General features: G+C 43.3%; 2 protein-coding genes across 4 annotated transcripts in view; one reads left to right on the plus strand and one right to left on the minus strand.

Moving 5' to 3' along the window:
• BRAP (BRCA1 associated protein) overlaps nucleotides 1–18,056 on the minus strand; it is a 31,923-nt gene extending 13,867 nt beyond the window's left edge. Inside the window, exons 1-10 of one of the 2 annotated variants that reach the window (XM_024758570.1) lie at nucleotides 17,804–18,056; nucleotides 15,922–16,009; nucleotides 15,617–15,778; nucleotides 14,751–14,949; nucleotides 13,400–13,589; nucleotides 7,161–7,274; nucleotides 5,356–5,504; nucleotides 1,145–1,220; nucleotides 546–684; nucleotides 71–180 (exon numbers count right to left, since the gene is read on the minus strand). In XM_024758570.1, coding sequence (XP_024614338.1) covers nucleotides 71–180; nucleotides 546–684; nucleotides 1,145–1,220; nucleotides 5,356–5,504; nucleotides 7,161–7,274; nucleotides 13,400–13,589; nucleotides 14,751–14,949; nucleotides 15,617–15,770 — 1,131 coding nt within the window. In that variant the 5' untranslated portion in view covers nucleotides 15,771–15,778; nucleotides 15,922–16,009; nucleotides 17,804–18,056. The remainder of the gene's footprint in view (nucleotides 1–70; nucleotides 181–545; nucleotides 685–1,144; nucleotides 1,221–5,355; nucleotides 5,505–7,160; nucleotides 7,275–13,399; nucleotides 13,590–14,750; nucleotides 14,950–15,616; nucleotides 15,779–15,921; nucleotides 16,010–17,803) is intronic. The other variant, XM_024758569.1, reaches the window with a different exon arrangement.
• A 103-nt stretch (nucleotides 18,057–18,159) lies between these two features.
• Nucleotides 18,160–19,576, plus strand: part of ACAD10 (acyl-CoA dehydrogenase family member 10) — a 48,478-nt gene continuing 47,061 nt past the window's right edge. For both annotated transcript variants that reach the window (XM_024758713.1, XM_024758712.1), the window contains exon 1: nucleotides 18,160–18,260. The gene's annotated coding sequence lies outside the window, so the exon portion shown is untranslated. The remainder of the gene's footprint in view (nucleotides 18,261–19,576) is intronic.

The raw sequence follows: 19,576 nt of genomic DNA on the forward strand, positions 1-19,576 counted from the left end.
AACCTTTCAAGTTAGAGTAGTAAAAAGCAGTAGACATACATATTCAGTAATTATTAATAAAATATCTTACCTCTAACTGTAAGGCATCTATTTTCTCCTCCTGGCAAGTATCACCCTCACATTCATACTGTACTATCTTTCCATCTGTTTTACTTGCGACCAGTCGATGGACATAATTATCTAAAGAAAAGAATTAGTCAACCAAGGCATGTTTCTTCAGAATGAAAAGGGTCTCCATAAGCCTTTAACTTTGGCAAAATTATATTTTTACAGATCCAAATTAAATGCCTTGCAATATTTCTTTAAAACTGGGTTAAATCATTTGAATTAAAAAAAAAAGAGAGGGCAGAGTGTAAGTATTAACTCTCTTTATCCTCTGCAGTGCAGGCCATTCACAGGAAATAGTGCCCTGTGGGGCACCGTAAGAATTGGAGTTTGCCACAGCTGTCAGGAAGACTTCAAGCTGTGAGAGCAAGGGGAGAGGTTCTGACGGAGATGTTTTCAGAAAGAATGAATCCAAATTAGAAAATGGGAGTGGTGTTCACCTCCAGCATAGTCCCAGACTCGATGGTTGGTGAGCTGCATGGCATATGTGTGCTGGGTCTCCTCGAAGTGCTTATAGGCGTGTCGACTCACATACCGTCCACATCCTATGTGGCCACATATTAAACAAATCCACAGGTTCTGCCGAGAAGGAGGTAAGATCTTAATTAGTTACATAAAAACACATGACCTGGTCCACTGGGGTGGAAAGAGGAGAGCCTGACACAGGATGAGGTTTAGAGTTGTTTCTACAGGAGTTCTGAATAAATATGTTTAAAACCCAACAAGCAAGGATGCTTTTAGGGGTCAATTAGTTTTTCGCTCTGGATTCTATGGAACTCTATGTAAATAGTAAGAAAAAATAATCACAATTATCAACAAAAGTCTAGGCGTTTTCAAAGGACAAAGAATGAAACCATAAAGTATTTTGTGTAGGAGTAAAATAGTTTGTGTATTTTTATTTTTTGCCTGACCCTGGACAAAAAGAAAAAAAAAAATCAGTCTCAAAAGAATTGAAAAGAATTTACGCCACACCGGGTAGAAGAAAACCCCAGACGATTAAAGCCGCGTGTGTTACTCTTCCCCACCACTCATTACTTACTTCCTGAACGCCACACTCGAAACACTTATTTTCTTCTACTGGCTCTGGTGTTTGACAATATCGGCAAACAGGGCACCTATAAAGGACACCAAAAAAAATAATAATACGGATTAAATATAAAAGACAGCTGTCACAGAACCCAAAAGTCAAAAATGTAATTGTATATCCTCCCTCTCTTATATAATAGTTTTAAGTTTATCGTAATTAAGGACATCATTCAAAAGACAAATGCTTTCAAGCTATTCTCAAATGAAATGGAAAAAAACCCACAATTTTAAAAAAATTAATTATAATTTATTTTTGGCTGCATTGGGTCTTCGTTGCTGCATGAGGGCTTTCTCTAGTTGCTACAAGTGGGGGCTACTCTTTTTTTTGTTTGTTTATTTTTTTGTGGTACGCAGGCCTCTCACTGCTGTGGCCTCCCCCGTTGCGGAGCACAGGCTCCGGATGCGCAGGCTCAGCAGCCGTGGCTCACGGGCCCAGCCGCTCCGTGGCATGTGGTATCTTCCCAGACCGGGGCACGAACCCGTGTCCCCTGCATCGTCAGGCAGACTCTCAACCACTGCACCACCAGGGAAGCCCGGGGTCTACTCTTTGTTACAGTGCACGGGCTTCTCATTGCAGTGGCTTCTCTTGTTGCGGAGCATGGGCTCTAGGCATGTGGGCTTCAGTAGTTGGGGCACGCAGGCTCAGTAGTTATGGCTCACGGGCTTAGCTGCTCCACGGCATGTGGGATCTTCCCAGACCAGGGCTTGAACTCGTGTCCCCTGCAACGGCAGGCGTATTCTTAACCAATGCGCCACCAGGGAAGTCCCACAAAATATTGATAAAGCTGAGGATAAGGGAAAAATCTTGATCTGCCTCATATCTTTCTCCACTCTTCTGTCTAAAGCTTAGGTAATCAAAGAACTAAATATTTATAGGTTAGAATTAGAGACTTGAGACGAGTTGTTAATTTTGTTTCATGTCTGGCTACCCACAATGTATTTTTACTTCAATCTAGCTTATCCCCACTTCTCAAAGTTTTAAATCATCCAAAATGTACCCTGTCCTCTCAAGGTTGCTCCTAAGAGTTGAAACTAAATTCTGTAGTAAACTTCACTAAAAAAAATAGTTAATGTCCTTCATGAAACACATACAACATTTTATCATACAATGAATTTCATCTGGAAAAAGATATGCTGACTTGCTTGGCTGTGGTGAGCATTTTACAGTGTTGATGTATATCGGGTCATCTAGTTGTACACCTTAAATATATACAATTTTTGATTGTCAATTATACTTCAATAAAAATGAAAAAAATTGAAAAAATCCATTAACCCTTATACTCAAGACAAAGTAATGCTAAGTTCCAGTCACGAATATTTGTGTCCAATGGGCAAAAATGATAGAAAGTAGGTGATAGTTGAGGCTAAGTGAACTGGCACCAAGAAGAAAGAATGCTCAAGATATAACTAGTATCAGTTTGTTACCCTACTGAATAGATAAAACCAAGAAATGGAAATAAGCAGGAAGAACACTAAGTTCTTATCACAGATAAGGACTATGTTTCCCAAGAGAAAGCTAAAGGATTTAGTCTGTCTCTTTCTTTAGTACCAAAAGAGAAGACAGGACAAACTTGAAGAAGTAACAAAAGTGGCAGCTAGGGACTTCCCGGGTGGCCCAGTGGTTAAGAATCCACCTGCCAATGCTGGGGACACGGGTTTGAGCCCTGGCCAGGGAAGATCCCACATGCCGCAGAGCAACTAAGCCCGTGCACCACAACTACTGAGCCTGTGCTCTAGAGCCCACAAGCCACAACTACTGAAGCCCGTGTGCCACAACCACTGAAGCCCACGTGCCTAGAGCCCGTGCTCCGCAACAAGAGAAGCCACTGCAATGAGAAGCCCACGCACCACAACAAAGAGTAGCCCCCACTCGCCACAACTAGAGAAAGCCCGTGCACAGCAACGAAGACCCAATGTGGCCAAAAATAAATAATAAATAAATTTATTTTAAAAAAAAGAAGTGGCAGCTAGGACTCCACAAACAGTCTTGTCAAACGTAGGAACTAGCTCTGTGTCATCACTTCAGTCTTTGTGGCAGCTGTGGTAGTGGTGGGATAAGAAACAGCAAACGAATTCTGAAATCTAATTTTCTACACTGTGCCAAAATGATCTTTCCGAAATGTATGATCCTGAGAATAAAAAGGAAAAAGGGGGGAAAATTATAAAAATAAACTTATCTGTACTATACAATTAGCCCTCTATGATATACCATCTCATCTATTAAAAAATAACAGTTCATTCAATTCTTCCTGCCTTCCTTTCAAAAATAATTTTGAGTTGTAATCTTATTTTCCTGAGGAGATATTTGGGGAAATCCTCTCAGAATGTCCTTCCCTGACAAAAAAACCACCCTTCGTGACCCGGTACCAATACCGCCTTCTGTAAGCAACCCTTCCAGACCACCCCAGCGGGGCAGCTGGCTCTCTCTCATATCTACCTCGAATTGTAAGCATACATGTATGTGTGGCTCTACCTTAGCAGATCAATGTTCCCGAGGAGGGTCTGTGTTTGTTTCTCTCCCCCTCAGCACACAGCACTGTAGTTGCACATAGGGAGGCTCAAAACCCACTTGCTGAAGGCACTGCATGGTTTTGAGGGCAGCTGCCTGGTGGGTTGAATTCTGGACCCAGTTCTGGCATTCGTTCTCTGTCATGACACTTTGAGCATGCTAATTTTCACCTCTGGGCCTCTGTCTCCTCTTCTATAAAATGAGGAGGTTGGACAAGATGGTCCCTGAGGAAACTTCCAACTTGAAAATGCTATGGTTTTACAAAAATTAACTTGTACGGAAAGTAAAATTGGAGTGGCAGGAAACAAAGAAGCATCCAGAACTTAAATGGTGTAGCAGATGGACACAAGATACAGACAGACCCTTTATGGAACACAAACATCTCAGCGTGGCTTTATTCAAGGCAAATTTAAACCTGGACAATTCTCTGAAGAACCCTCAAATGATACCCCAGAATTGACCAAGGACTCTACAGAACTGGGGCAAGATTCTTCTCCAGGTAAACACGCCACGGAAAAGCCAGGGTCTATTTATTTGCTCAAAGATATTTACTGAGCTCCTCCTATGCACCACATCTCCTGCTAAGTGCGAGCGGCACAGCAGAGAACAGCCAGACAGGGTCCTGCTCTGTAAGGCTGACCATGTCGGGGCAGAGAACAGAGACTCCTGTGGACTTTCGCCCCTCCTTATTCCTGGGCTTTGGAACGTGATTTCCCCCTTCCCATGCAGACCCCCTCCCCTACGCTGCCTTCTCGCCGGTTCCACTGTTCAGCTGGCTAACTCCTGTTCATCCTCCCTGAGAGGCTGCCTCTCAGACAGCCCTGACTGTGTCAGGGCCCTATTCTCAAGTCACAATGCTGCAACGCTGCTCCTTTGTAACACTTGCAATGGCTGTAATTTCACATTTATTTGTGTGATTATTTGATTCTGCACCTTCCTCTCTGTACTGGGAAACCCACGAGGCCAGCGTCTGAAGGCCACAAGGCCTTTCTAGCTAAGACCCACAATGCAGTTTGCAAAGGGAGCAGCAACCTCTGACTGAAAAAAAAAAAAAAGGTACAGGTTACACCTCAGTTCTTTGTCTGCACAATGCCACCCTACAAATAGGGCCTCTGTTGCACTGGGAAACAGGAGAACATAGGTGTGTGTGTGCCTCATACTTAGTGACTACTGTTACTACTGGCCACCAAGCCATCAACAACATGATAAATCCAAAATGTCAGATTGCTGTAGCCTAGCACCCTTTGATAAGAAAGCCAAAGTAAAGAGTAGACATAAAGTGCAGGTGATAAACAAGATTTTAGACCTGGATGTCATTTTAGCATGAGAGCCTCAAAGCTAAACTTCCCCCACCCCCTCATTTTCTGGCTCTTCGAAGGAAAGAACAATTCATGCTGCTTTGGGACATTCCGTAAGCATACAGAACTGGCACACTAAAAGGGACTTGGTCTAAGAATGCTGATCCTCACGTGAACTGAGGAAAGCAAAGAAGAAACACGGAAGGCCCTTCTATGTGACCTCTTCACCATCGTGGTACCCAGGTTTATAAAGTCAAATACTTGGAGTGATTCATTTTGGGGGGGCGGCTGTTCTTAATTCTGGGAAAGGGTAATAATGAGCTTTGACAGGGTAGGGGGGTAACCTCCTGCACTCACGTTGTGTCATCCCAGCGCTGCAGACACTGGCTGTGGAAGCTGTGGTTACATAAGGTGGTGAGAATGCCGTTCACGGACTCGTCCATGCGCTCCAGACACACTGTGCACTTGGGGAGCTCCGTTAGGTCCATCACAGGGAGGCTGGCCCCCTACAGGGAAACACCTTGAATAAGCCTCACTTGTCATCCACGGTTCTAATTTTTTTTTTTTTCTTTTAAAGCAACAGTTTTCCTGTTACTTTTTGACTCCTCGCAGGATGTTCTCAGTATTATTGCTTTGTGAAAATAAATTGGTAAGATTTTCATCCATGCAACAAATATTAATTAAGCACCTCCTACAGTCCCAGCACTGTGCTAGGCACTATGGATACAGTGGCGAACAAAGCAGACAAGGATGCCTGCCCTCACAGAGCTGACATTCTAGGAAGGGAGACTGCTGCCAGAATCTTCTGTTACCAGACTCCTTGCTCTAACTCTGAATGGCCATGACTATACTAGAACACAAAGGAATAAAAGCAGGAGAACAGGAGTGTATCTGAATGATTTTTCCACAAAGTTAAGTTAAAACTTGACACTTTCCACTAAGTGATAACAGTATCAACAACAGTGATTTTATTTATTTATTCATTTAGCACATACTTATTAATTCCCTGCTATGTGTGCCAGACACTGTTCTAGGTGTGGGGCAATGGTGAGCAAAAACAGATTCAGTAAGTCCCAGAAAACAAAGTCTGTCCCTGTCCTCACATAGCTTAGATTCTAGTAGAGAGACATACGAAATTCAAAATTTTAAAAAGTATAATTACCTATGGTTATAAATGCTATGAAAGAACAGGGTGTGAAATAGGGGGCATAACAATCTAGGTGGTCAAGAAAGGCACCTCTAACACAGCGGTGTCTGACCCAAGCCCTGCCAACTGTGGGACTATTGAGGCAAAGGTAAGGCGTACAAATGAGGACACACTGAGAAAAGTCACATTAATCTACGGTCCCTGAAGAGAAGATATTTACAGGAAATCTCTCAAGAAGCCGTGTTCATTTAGAGAAAGGAATTTCTAAAACTGAGGCCTTGCCCAGCACCTGGCAAAAGGGAAGACTGATTTTAGCCTTTGCCAATTTTTATTTTACCTAATCTAATGACAGAACAATCTAATCAGAACTTATTCCTATCAAGCTGGGTAAAAAAGGTAAAAAGACCTTTAGGGCTACTTTAAAAGAAAGGAAATATTAAAAGCATAACCGAGCTAGATCTACTACTTTATAAAATGATTCAAACAGCACGTATTATAGGAAAGCTTCCCATGGAGGGTGGGAGATCAGGGGAATCATAAATTGCTATCAAAACAGAATCAAAAATCAGGACAAGGATTAAGGGTTAACATTTCAAACAAAAACATTTCTTTTAGGCTCTAGGCAACGTTTCATCCATCTGGAATAGATACATACTCATTTTCAACAACACAGATAATACCCTTTTTAAAAAAAAATACTTTGGACAATTTTTAAAACTTGAGATAAAATTCATATATGTAAAATTTGCCATTTTAAAGTGGTTTTTAGTATATTCACAAGGTTGTGCACCCAACACACCACCACCTAATTCTAGAACATTTCTATCACCCCCAAAAGAAACTTTGTTCTTGTTAGCAGTCACTCCTCACTTCTCTCTCCCCCAGCCTCTGGCAACTAATCTATTTTCTGTCTCTATGGACTGGTCTATTCTGGACATTTCCGCAGATATCTTAACTTTCAACTTTATACCATTCTGATATGTTTATATCAAATATAAGAATTATTCACACTTACATCTTCAGATTTCAGTACTTCAGCCCTCTCCACATAGACCAGCTGGCAAACATCATCTTCTATTGAGTTGAACTGGCGGCCATTGCATGCCATGTAAAAACTATCTGCATCGGCCTAGGTGAACCAGTGGGGAAAAGGAAAAAGTTAAGAGAGAGATCCTGAAAACGTGCTTTCTATTCAAGATGCATGGCTTCAGTTATTCTGTTCTTCAGCTTTTAAAAGTTATACTTAGGAGAGAAAGCAACTGCCAAAAGTAACATCTATGGCAGCAGGTTCACAGGCTAACTGAACCCTGCAGGTCAATATCCTACATCCCTACAATTTTTCCTGATACGTGATAGTCTTACTGGAACTAGCAGAAGCTACTGAAGTGCAATAAACTGACAGCTACTACAATTTTAATACATATTCAACCAACAATGGTCAACGTTTCCCGTGATATCATTTTTTTTCTTTCTTCTTTTTTTTTTGCCTCTAGTCAGCACTTTCACAGCCACTGAAGTCAAGCCTATTTGGAACCAAGTCATAAGCAATGATTGTTACAGAAGAGTTTTTTTTTTTCCCTAGCCACACCACATGGCCTGCGGGATCTTAGTTCCCCACCCAGGGATTGAACCCGGGCCCCTGGCAGTGAAAGCACTGAGTCTTAACCACTGGACTGCCAGGGAATTCCCTACAGAAGAGCTTTTTAAAACAAATGTCAGCACGTATGTGAGGAAAAATAGAGGACCAGTGGAACTGGTATGGAGTGAAAAGCCAATTCCTTCTTTTCAATAAACCCAACAATAATAATAATAATACAGGATAGATAAGAATCCTATCAGGAGGTTTTAAGCAACTAGTGTGTAACACCAAAAGCAAAACTTCTGTCCAAGGTCAAGAGGTCCAAGATGAACCAGCCTTTAAAATACTAACAACTTGTTCCCTTGGAGTGGAAGACAGATAAAATCAGGGGAAACAGTCCCCTGTAGGTAAAGCTGCAAAGGCACATGTGCATTTGTGAATATGGACACAAGTAAATCAAATCTTCCAGTCTAGCCTTAGTAGAAAGTAACAAAGAGAAAAGTCCAGCTTTTAAAACTCATTAAGTTTTAGAGGCAGCTGAGAGGCCAAGGCTTATCTGGGTTTCACTCTCACACAGGCATTAGCCCAAAGATAGGAAGTTGTGTGCTTTGGCCTCACCAGTGTAGACAAGCTGCCTGAAGAGAGGAAGGGTGTTCTGCGAAAGGAAATGCCGCACTATCAACCTCAAGGACGAGATTCAAGCTGTACCAGGCGAAACCAGTCCTGGCCGTCTACCCTCATAGGGTCTGAACCTTACAGCCACTTTTAAGCTTTTCAGCAGCTTTTCACTGCACTCTGATGATGTAATTCAAGTGTGGATTCTTAATTACCTATGCTTTCTTAATCTGACCAAGTAAGCTAAGCCACTAAGGAAGGATGACCAATTCTGAACACAGATTTTGCAGGCACTTTTTTGGGGGTGGGGTGGGGAGGCTTTCCTTCAGGAAACAACCTGTGTATTTGAACTTCAAAATGTTAAAAGCCAGTTCTTGGACAATAAGTCTCTTTAACGCTAAGAAGTAGCAGCCCCAAATGGCTTCTCCCATTTTTCAAGAGCAGCAGATATGTCTTGAAAGGCTTTTGGATGAGTAAGCAGCACAGTGAGCAACTGGACTCACACACCGAGGGAAATGAGGGCCACGGCTGGCTCTTCAGGGCCTCCGGCACCACCAGGAACTGCTGCAGATATGGCTGCTGAGAACAGCAGACCCAGCCAAAGACCTCCAGCTCTGTAGATGCTCCCTAAGTGCCCAAGCCTCCTCAGAGGAAGGGACAAGGTTTGTGATACTGGGGATGTGACAAAATCTACTCAACATGAGATAAATTATTTCTTTCTTGGGGGAATTATCTATACCAAAGAAGTATACTTTTTGAACACGTTGTTATCTTCTTTAAAATCTTGGTATTGGAAATGTCGCTTCACTGGCTGGAATATTTACTGAGTACCAAGCACATGCTGGGCACTGTGCTATGCAAAGGACAAGAGCAGGGAACAAAATCCATGTGGTTCCTGCTTCAACTCAGCACCGAAATGCACAAAAGCCTGAAGCTAACTGCCAAAAAAACCCACAGAAGAAACAACTCTTGTTTAAAATGCCTGCCTGCACTGTACAGAGCCCCAAATTTATTTAGTTACTTATTTATTTATTTTTGGCTGTGTTGGGTCTTCGTTGCCGAGCACAGGCTTTCTCTAATTGTGGCAAGCGGGGGCTGCTCTTTGTTGCAGTGCATGGGCTTCTCACTGCAGTGGCTTCTCTTGTTGCGGAGCATAGGCTCTAGGTGTGCGGGCTTCAGTAGTTGCAGTGCCGGGCTTAGTTGCTCCGCGGCATGTGGGATCTTCCCGGACCAGGGTTTGAACCCATGTCCCCTGCACTGGCAGGCAGATTCTTAACCACCGCACCAGCAGGGAAGCCCTAGAGCCCCAAATTTCAAGAAACCCAGCTTTTGGTTTTTTTCTAGTCCTTTGATTTTACTGTTCTTTTCTCACCATAAACTCAGAAAAAGAAAAACCTATTATGATCAAGGTTCCTTTACTGTCACAGTGATCACATTTTTACTTCTGAGAACACATTTTTACTTTTCAAAAGAGCTATCTCCTGGGCTGGCCCAAGCATATTAAGTGAAAATGAGTCAACATACTCCATTGAGAGGTTATCTGTTCTTTTTTGTCCCAAGGAACTACAAAACTGAATCCCCTTCTATTTCCCTGTATCCTGAATTACAAATTCCTTACCCAAAGACTAAATTTCCTAAGGGGCACAGTACAACTCTGTAGGCACATCTAACACCTCCAGCAATAAAGAAAGATGAGGCCAACAGAAATTCAAGAAATGATAAAAGACATAGAGAAGGCCTATTAGTTCTTAATAAAATTCTATGATGAGAAAAAGAAAGGAGTAAGAATATAGTTATGTGCCCAGGCCATGGAGTCAGGCTGCCTGTGTTTGAATCATAACTTGGACACTTACTAGCTATGTAGCCTTGGGCAAGTGTCTCACCCATGTCTGTTTCCTCAATTTTAAAATATGAAAATAATGATACCTACCTTATGGCATAACTGAGAGGACTCGAGGAGCTAATGCATGAAAAGCACTTAGCACAGGCTTGACATCTAGTAAGTTACTCAGGAGTTGGTGATATTGAGTCTATTCTCATTAGGGCCCAATATTAATTCAACAACTTCAAGTCTTATACCAGGAGGGTAATTTTAGGCCTTAGAAAATCCCTGATAGGATGAGCCTTAGACCCTAAGATCTAGCATTACAGATAAACAATACAACTCACGATACCAAGGTCAAGGGTTCTATCCTCACAGAGCGCTCAGAAAGCTGTATCATAGTCTCAGAAAACATGTGTCAACTTAAGCAACCTGCACTTGGTCCAAAGACAGAGATGGAGAGACAATGCAGTAGTACAAAGAAAATCCATTAACAGTAGCAGAAAATTTCCACAGCACTAACTGCAGACTGTGAAGGGCAGCATGTGCTACAGGGAAGTTTGTGGGTTTATTAGACAAGTTAGTGCTGTGGGCTTAATACACTTCAGACTAAAAAAAAGTCTAATATGTTCTTAAACATTTTTCCCCAGTCTCTTTCTGTGACTTTCCCTGTGTTACTTATCACCCTTGCTTGCTCGATAGAAGCTATAAGTAAAATACTGCCATTACACAATTTTTTTGGCAAAAAGTGAATATCTTCCCTTCCCCACACTTTCATCCCACTCCTGCTGGAAGAGGACTACACCCTAGGGATTAAAAGTGAGGGCTCAAATCCCAGCTCAGTCACTTATTTCTAGCTGTATAACCCTGGCAAAATCACTAACCTCTCTCCGTAGTCAGTTTCCTCACTTGTAAAACTAGGATAACAACAGTAGGGCTGTAGTGAGGATTACATCAGCTAATGCACATCAAGCACTTAGCAGAGTGAATGGTACAGAATAAGCGGTCAATAAAGGTTGCATGTTATCATCAATACCCTTATTATTAGATTCAAAAAGATTTAAAATACCACTTGCCCATTATTTGGAAAGTTCTTCAGCAACCTTGGAAGGTCTTCTGACAGTCAGTGAAAGCAGCTGTGAGGTGCTTTTCAGTTCTCAATGTCAACTTGTGAACTCTAAGCTTACAGAACCATTGAAACACGTTTTAAATGTCTCTCTCAAATGTGTGGTGCTTGTAAAGGTTAAAGATAACAACTGTGTACCCTCTTGTACACGGAATTCCACACTAAGCGTTCTTTCTCGGTGGCCTGCTGAACAGGTACAAATATAATCCAACTCATTTCTCTTTTTTGTGTGTGTGTCCATGTGGCATGCAGGATCTTAGTTCCCCAACCAGGGATTGAACCTGCACCCCCTGTAGTGGAAGTGCGGAGGCTTAACTACTGGACCGCCAGGGAAGCCCCGAACTCTTATTTCTCTTAATTCTGTTCCCACGGCCAATGAATGGCTGCTACTGCTGTCAACTCTGCGTTTTTGAAATGAGGAGATGACAAGTGGGCCTTGTGTCATGGGCTTCCTATTACCCACAAATCTTGGTGATTGGTCAGAGGCAATGGCAAGTGACCCTAAAGGCACACTCATTTCTTTGCCAATCTGCAAGTTGTAACTGTCTATCTGGGGCAAATTCAGGAAGACTGTTTATCAATGAGGTGAGAAAGAAGTAACTTGGACAGAGCTGCATTTCAAAACCTAATGAGGGCTTCCCTGGTGGCACAGTGGTTGAGAGTCCGCCTGCCGATGAAGGGGACACGGGTTCGTGCCCCGGTCTGGGAAGATGCCACATGCCGCGGAGCAGCTGGGCCCGTGAGCCACATTTACTGAGCCTGCGTGTCTGGAGCCTGTGCTCCGCAACGAGAGAGGCCGCGATAGTGAGAGGCCCGCGCACTGCGATGAAGAGTGGCCCCCGCTTGCCACAACTAGAGAAAGCACAGAAACAAAGACCCAACACAGCCATAAATAAACAAATGAAGCAAACTGTCAACAAGTAAAAATAAACACTATTATAAAAAAAAAAAAAAACCAAATTGAATGAAACCTATGGATAAGGTAGCCAGCCCTTTAATAACCTGGATAACACCTAAAGCTTACCTCATTTTTATATTCACATAGAAACATGAATACTCCTAAGAATAAAAACCAAGAGAATATCTTTCTAACATCTTTAGAACTGAGGCGCATGCAAAATGATGCTTAATGCAACAAGTGAAACGGACTGGATGGCAAAACCTTCCTAAGTCAAAAACTCTGTTATAACGTGCAAATACTTTTAAAAGCTGAAAATATCACCATTCTTTCAGTGTTTGTCTCTCTATCGCAGTGATTTCCAATTAGAACTCTAAAGCATCTTTTGCAACTTCCCTGGTGGTGCAGTGGTTAAGAATCCACCTGCCAATGCAGGGGACACAGATTCAAGCCCTGGTCCAGGAAGATCCCACATGCCGAGGAGCAACTAAGCCCACGAGCCACAACTACTGAGCCTGCACTCTAGAGCCCGTGAGCCACAACTACTGAGCCCACGTGCCACAACTAATGAAGCCTGCGCACCTAGAGCCCATGCTCCGCAACAAGAGAAGCCACTGCAACGAGAAGTCCGCGCACCGCAAAGGAGAGTAGCCCCAGTTTGCTGCAACTAGAGAAAGCATGTGTGCAGCTACGAAGACCTTACACTTTATGCGCCAAAAATAAATAACTAGATAAAATACATTTAAAAAAAAAAAGACCTCTAAAGCACCTTTAACGATGCAAGGAGTGTCACAAAACCCCTCCTGTCACCAAAATTTTTTTTAAAATTGATTTTATTTTCTAAAATGTTCCAAAGAATATCTACTAAAAAGAGGATGATACAAGCAGGGGCAGTTTTATAAAGGCAAATAATAATACAGGATTAACTTCAGAAAGTTTGGGAACTCTTGTTCTACTGGAATGGTTACTACTGGATAAACAAACACACACAACCCTAGATTTCATACTCAATCCGGTTTATAAAAAAGAGCAGGTATGAATTAGAACAGCGTGTCTGCTGATGAATTTAGAAATATTTCTAGAATTACAACAATACTCTAGAACATATCAAGACTCTGAAGTGCAAAATGCAGTAAATCACACATGGCTAGTATCAAACAGTTTCAAAATCACAGTTTCTGTGGCAAAGAGACTTTTAATATCTTAACTTTTACCTGTGCACTAAACTTTATCAGCACCATATACTGATTTGGAGTAGAGTCTCTGATGATTTTCATTTGTTCAATTACTTCATTAAATGGGGCGACAAACTTCATAAGGTCATGACTGGTCATTGTAGCAGGGACTGTGAGAATACACAGCATGGCACTGCGCCTCACATCTTCTTTTAAGGAGGTCATCTTACTAATAAGACAATAATTAGACTGTCTTGAATAGATGAGGTATAGTTAGTGCAAACAACACTAAGTACACAACTTTTATGTCCAAGAAAAAAAGTGTAATGCTTTATAAATCAAGTTAAACAGCTTGTTATTTTACCTGAAAATACACACTACATGGGTAAATGCAGAATCCCTTAAACATACCTGCAGTGGAGTTTAAGGTAAGCTTTGAAATGTTCTACATTATACCCAGCACTGATATTTTTAATCTTCAGTTAAAGGCTTGTTATGGTTATAAATCTCCATCAGGCAAATCTGCAGTTTGTGTTTTGCTCTCATTAGTTTTCTAGTAAGAACTATCCTTAGATAATGTAGAAGCACAACTCAAACTACAGTCTTCTCTCAAAGGGTCTCAAAGAAAGAGCTCAAAATATAGGAAGGAAAATTCTGAACCATAAGAATGTGACTCTGAAGATTACAGAAAGTGTTGCTGGGTTGGAATAGCTGGAATAGAGGGGAAAGAAAAACCTCCCACGATGCAATTTGCTTTTGAAATGCTGCAAACTCACTTCAATAGCTGTGATCCAAAATGGCTCCCCGAGTATTCTGCTTCCCATTGGGAACCTAGCAGACAAGTTAGGACAAGGACAGCCTTTAAAGAGATCAGCTACCAATTATCCAAGGAGCTGGTGGCCCAGCTTGTAGACTAGCAAAACCCTTCCTTTCCTTTGGCCTCCAGCAAGCCTTGTTTGGACCACAGAAAGGGGTAAAATGACGTGATGAAATTGCAACCCATTATGTGACTTCTTAGCAGCTTCTTTAGTAAAGACTTGGTGGGAACATGAGTCTACAATGATGTTATGGATCATCTAGAATTTTTCTTTTCTTTTCTTTTTTATCTTCCTTCCTTTCAATTTCCCAATCACCTGCATGCCTACCTTCTTAGGGAATATTTTCCTAGGTATTTTCTCAAGTGAATCTACACAATTCTTTCCTAAGAAGCTTTGACCCAATGTATGAGATTTAACCATATATAAAACATCTAAGAATTCTTTAACACACAGTATATGAAAGTACTATCCCTTTGAAGCTTAAAATACCCACTTCCCTTCAGGGCAAGAGATTTTTCTCTGCCCTGTGGCAAAAAAACAGACAAACTCAAAAGAGAAAAGGATTTTCTTACTTTGTCTTGTATAGATGCATAATACCGTGAACTATTTCAACGGAGGGGTTTCCACTGAAGAACGAAATCTGGTCTGGAAGTTGTTTGGATGGAGAATCAGGAGCAGTGTTTACGCCTTCTTTACTTTGATCTTTACTTCTCTGTGCAGTGGGGGATGCTTCTGAAGACTTCCTGTCTTCCATTGTAGCTTTCAGCTCATCTTTCACAAACCAAAAATTGGATTATAAACTGATAGGAAATATGCTGAAGGACTCTAATCAGATGAAAACTTTGAGTAGAAGAATAAACTTTGGAAGAGAAATTGTAATGTACTGCACTAAGAACTACATTCACAGAACAGCAGAACTGTAGCGGCAACTCAGCTAGGAAGTGCTCTTCACCCGCCCCCCGCCCCAAATGTCATTAACACCCTCAGAGACTCAACAGTGGCCTTTACATTTAGAAGTACCATAATAAGGCAGGTGTCTTCCATCGTGCACTCCTAAGTGGGATAAATATTCAGGGCTGTGAAGTTCGAAAACCAAACCTACCAGTTCTCCACTCTGGAGATGCAATACACTTCCATTCCCCTGGATGGAATGAGCTGGCAGAGCAGGGAGAGTCACAACACGTTTACCCGATTTCAACATGATCTGCCCCTGACCTATGTGGTAAGTAGCTCTCCTCACTGAGCAGAGCTGTCAACCTAGCTTGTTAGGATTGATTTAGGAGAAATATTTAGAGAAGCTGAAATGCAGCCTAATGACCTCATGTAAGGCACAAAGGCGTAAAAGATAAAAGTAGGTTTCATTGAACACTGCATATAAAACAGGCAACTGTGGGTTTAGGTTACAAGAGATAGTCTTCTCGGGTTTTAGGAAGCATACCTGGGTTGGCCTTCATGGTCTCAATGATCATATCTGTCATTTCTCGATGGCCAAGATGCTGATGTATGATCGCTGCTTTCTCCCCTGGTGATTTCCCTTCTAAACAGGCTACAGCTGAAGCTAGTGTCTTCTTTTTGATCTCCTCATCAGACATTTCCCCGACTAAAGAACACATGAATGATTAATACCTGATAATAAAACAAGCTCCTTTCTACTCTCAATGTATCCATCCATAGGTTTTCCTTTTCTCTCTGCTGCCCTCCCCCAAGACTGTAAGATGCCTTTGCAGTGGCCATCTCACTCACCTCTGGGGCTCCTGCAGTGCCTGACAGTCAATTAATGCCCGGTGCAATAAACTCAGCAATGCAGGACTGCTCTAGTGAAAACCATGCGCTTTAAAGCAAATGAACGAGATAAAAGCTTTGAGAGTGATTGTGCTCAGATGAACCAACATTTTAGTAACACTTGTAGAGTGAAACTGTGTGTTGAGCCCCAAATGAAGGCATCAAGTCCACTAATAAACAAAACTTTTAAAAACTTTTGGGGGTAGTCTTCTTAAACACCCTTATGCTATCATGCCCTGGAAATCCATGATCATTGTCTTAAATCACTAAAACACACAAAAATGGAAAAGGAATTTGGAAACTCGACTGGACTATCCTTAATATAGGCTCTATCAGAACAGAGATCAGGCCTGTTTTGCCCGTCACTGTATCCCTTGCACTTACAGTGCCTACCACACATTGGAAGCTCTTTAAAGATCTGTTGAATAAATTAATGAATCAATGACTGACCCATGTAGGAGTGTATATGTGGTCTATGTCAATTTAGTTGACTTTCAGAACTCAGTAGCCTATTAAATCACATTCAATCTTTAATTTGCAGCTTCAAAACTCACATACTCAGGGAAGTTTCCAATGACACCATCCCTACCAGCCCCAGGCCCCTTCCCCAAACCAAACACATACTCTTGTAATAGCTTTCCAAACTCTTTTTTCTTTTCATTCACCACATTTGTCACAGCTGTAATTCTACATTTATTATTTTTTAAATTAATTAATTAATTAATTAATTGTTGGCTGCGCTGGGTCTTTGTTGCTGTGTGCAGGCTTTCTGTAGTTGTGGCGAGGGGGGGCTGCGGGCGTCTCATCGCGGTGGCTTCTCTTGCTGAGGCGCACAGGCTCTAGAGCACAGGCTCAGTAGTTGTGGCGCACGGGCTTAGCTGTTCCGCGGCATGTGGGATCTTTAACGACCAGGGCTACGAACCCGTGTCCCCTGCACTGGCAGGCGGATTCTTTTAACCACTGCGCCACCAGGGAAGTCCCTACATTTATTTTGTAATTATTTACTTCATCTGTCTCCATGAACTGAACTGCTGGTGCCATTAAAGCAAGGACCACATCTCTTTCCGCACACAACTAAAGCTCCAACAGAGAGTGAACATTCAAAAACTATTTCTTGAACGAATGTTGTTGTTAGGTAATTGTTGGAGGTCCAAAGAGCAGAGCCACACCTGCATTCCCCACTGAGGTGGCTGTGTGGCTGGGAATGAAGAGCTCAGACTCTCAAGTCCAGCTCTCCGAGGTAGAATACCCATTTTGCCACTGACAGATGATCGTGGGCAAGTCACTTAATCCCTGGGCTTCAGCTTCGCAGTTCTGTAAAAGGGTCATACACCCATCTAACTAATAGAGTTATATGAAGATAATTAGAAACAGTGCACACGAAGTGTTTAGCACAGTGCTCGGACACCAGAAGTGTACACGTTTTAATTACAAGTATAACTCTTGCTACAGGGCGCTTAAATAGTCTTTCAAAGAGGAACGATTTAATTAAACCAGGGGCCGTCAGCGAGCTGGGGATTCCGTCTTTGCCTTCACAAAACGTAGAGGAAACCAACTCGCACAACTCGGCCCCAACCCAGGGCGGAGAGGGCGACGCGCCAAATATAAACAGAGTCCCGATGAGGAGGCACCAGGAAGGAGGGACCGGGAAAGGCTTCCCAGAGGTGACATCTGGGAAGACCTCTTAAGGATGGAGGAAATGAGAGGGATCCCAACCACCTCTCGGCTTCCTCTTGAGGCGAAAGCCCTCGTCGCGGCCCTTCCTCGGACCCGGACTCTTGGAGGACGAGCCCCCGGGGCCCAGGCGCGGGCTACGGGGGAGGCGGCAAGGCCGCGGACTCACCAGCGGCGCTGAAGCCGAAGCCGGCGGGGACCGGCGAGTGTTCTGCGAGCTCCAGGCGGATGACAACCAGTGACACACTCATAGGGCAGGCGCTGGTCGGCGCGAGCCCCGGCGGGCTCAGGCGAGGCTGGGAGACGAGCCTTGAGGCCGAGCGGCCTGGGGCGGGCAGCGCCGCCGCCGCGCCTCAGCTCCGCCGCAACCGCCTCAACAGCAGCGGGTCCGCGTGCCACCCTCGGAGCCACAACACCCTCCGCTTCCGCCTCCCGGCCGCCGTCCCTGACCCGCGAGGTTACGCATGCTCGAATCAGCGCGCCCTCTGATTGGGTGCGGAGGCAGGCACGTGACTGGCGTGTCTGCGGGGAGGTGCTCCTGCGCCCTGAGAGACGGAATCTCAAAGAGTTCGTGGAGGTGGCACGTCACTGGGATACCGGAAGCTGGGCCCCGAGTAGGGGAATCGGTGGGTGTGCGACCAGACCCGAGTTAGCTTATCTGAGAGACCTCGCCCTCATCCCAGCCCATCTGACGGCGAGGGGTCTTTGGCTCCGCGAGGTCTCCGAATGGTCCGTGGAACCCGCGCCCTGCAGAGAGCTCTAGCCTCTTTTTGTCCTGTTTGATCTCTCGCTCTAGCTGTAGGCAGGGTTGCTTTGTGTCAGCCACCCTTTACAGACAGGTGCGCTGAGGCTCAGAGAGGTGAATACGCTTCTCTGAGGACCCATCGGGAGTCGGGATTCGATTGCAGGGTTTCTGATTCTCTTAAGGTAGGGCGGTGGACTGGTTAAGCGCCCAGAGCTGGAGATACATCTGGGGGTGAATGAGATGAACACGCAGTTCCTGTTATTATTGAGTAGACCCTGTGCACCTGTTTTGTGACCTTGAGTTAGATTTTGCGTAAAATTGGGATAATATCCCTATACAGCTGTGATGATGAAATGAGTAGAGCCTGTGGCTCTATTTACACCAGTTTTTCTGAGAGACAGCATTCTTTCCAGTACCTCAGACTGCCTTTAGCATGTAGACATGGAGAGCCACAGTCAATACATATATGGCACATATGTGACAGAACGCTGTTCTAGGTATATGCTACCATTACATGTAAGGTGTGTTACAGCACGTCGTTGACGTGTAGGTGTGTGGACTGTATATGCATATAATGTGACCAAATGATATTTATAGCTTGTGACTGCACCCTATGAATTAGTTTCAGTATACACTATTTATATCAGTGTTTCTCAACCTCTGCACTATTAACATTATTGGACTCGATATTTCTTTGGGGTGTGTATATGTCCTATGCATTATAGGATATTTAGCAGTATCCCTGCCCTGACCCACTAGATACCAGTAGCATGTCCCAAGGGGTGACTACCAAAAATGTCTCCAGACATTCCCAAACGTCCCGTTGGAGCCAAAATTGCCCCCACTGACCGTCTGATTTTTGTGAAACTGCATATGCCATTTGCACCTGCTATATGCATATAATATATGAGACCTCATGAAGTTTTTAAAAATTATTATTATTTAAAAATTTCTTTGGCCACGCCACTTGGCATGTGGGATCATAGCTCCCCAACCAGGGATCAAACCCGTGCCCCCTACAGTGGAAGTGTGGAGTCTTAACCACTGGACCTCCAGGGAAGTCCCTTATGTGAACTTTTTAATAGTATATTACAGTAGTAGATAACATTTAATGGTGTGCCAGGTACTAGCTTGAGTGCTTTACATACATTATCGTATGTAATCGTAACAGCAACTTCATGAGACAGGTAGTATAAT

Source organism: Neophocaena asiaeorientalis, unplaced genomic scaffold (assembly GCF_003031525.2).
Source record: "Neophocaena asiaeorientalis asiaeorientalis breed wild unplaced genomic scaffold, Neophocaena_asiaeorientalis_V1.1 scaffold77, whole genome shotgun sequence".
Taxonomy (NCBI): domain Eukaryota; kingdom Metazoa; phylum Chordata; class Mammalia; order Artiodactyla; family Phocoenidae; genus Neophocaena; species Neophocaena asiaeorientalis.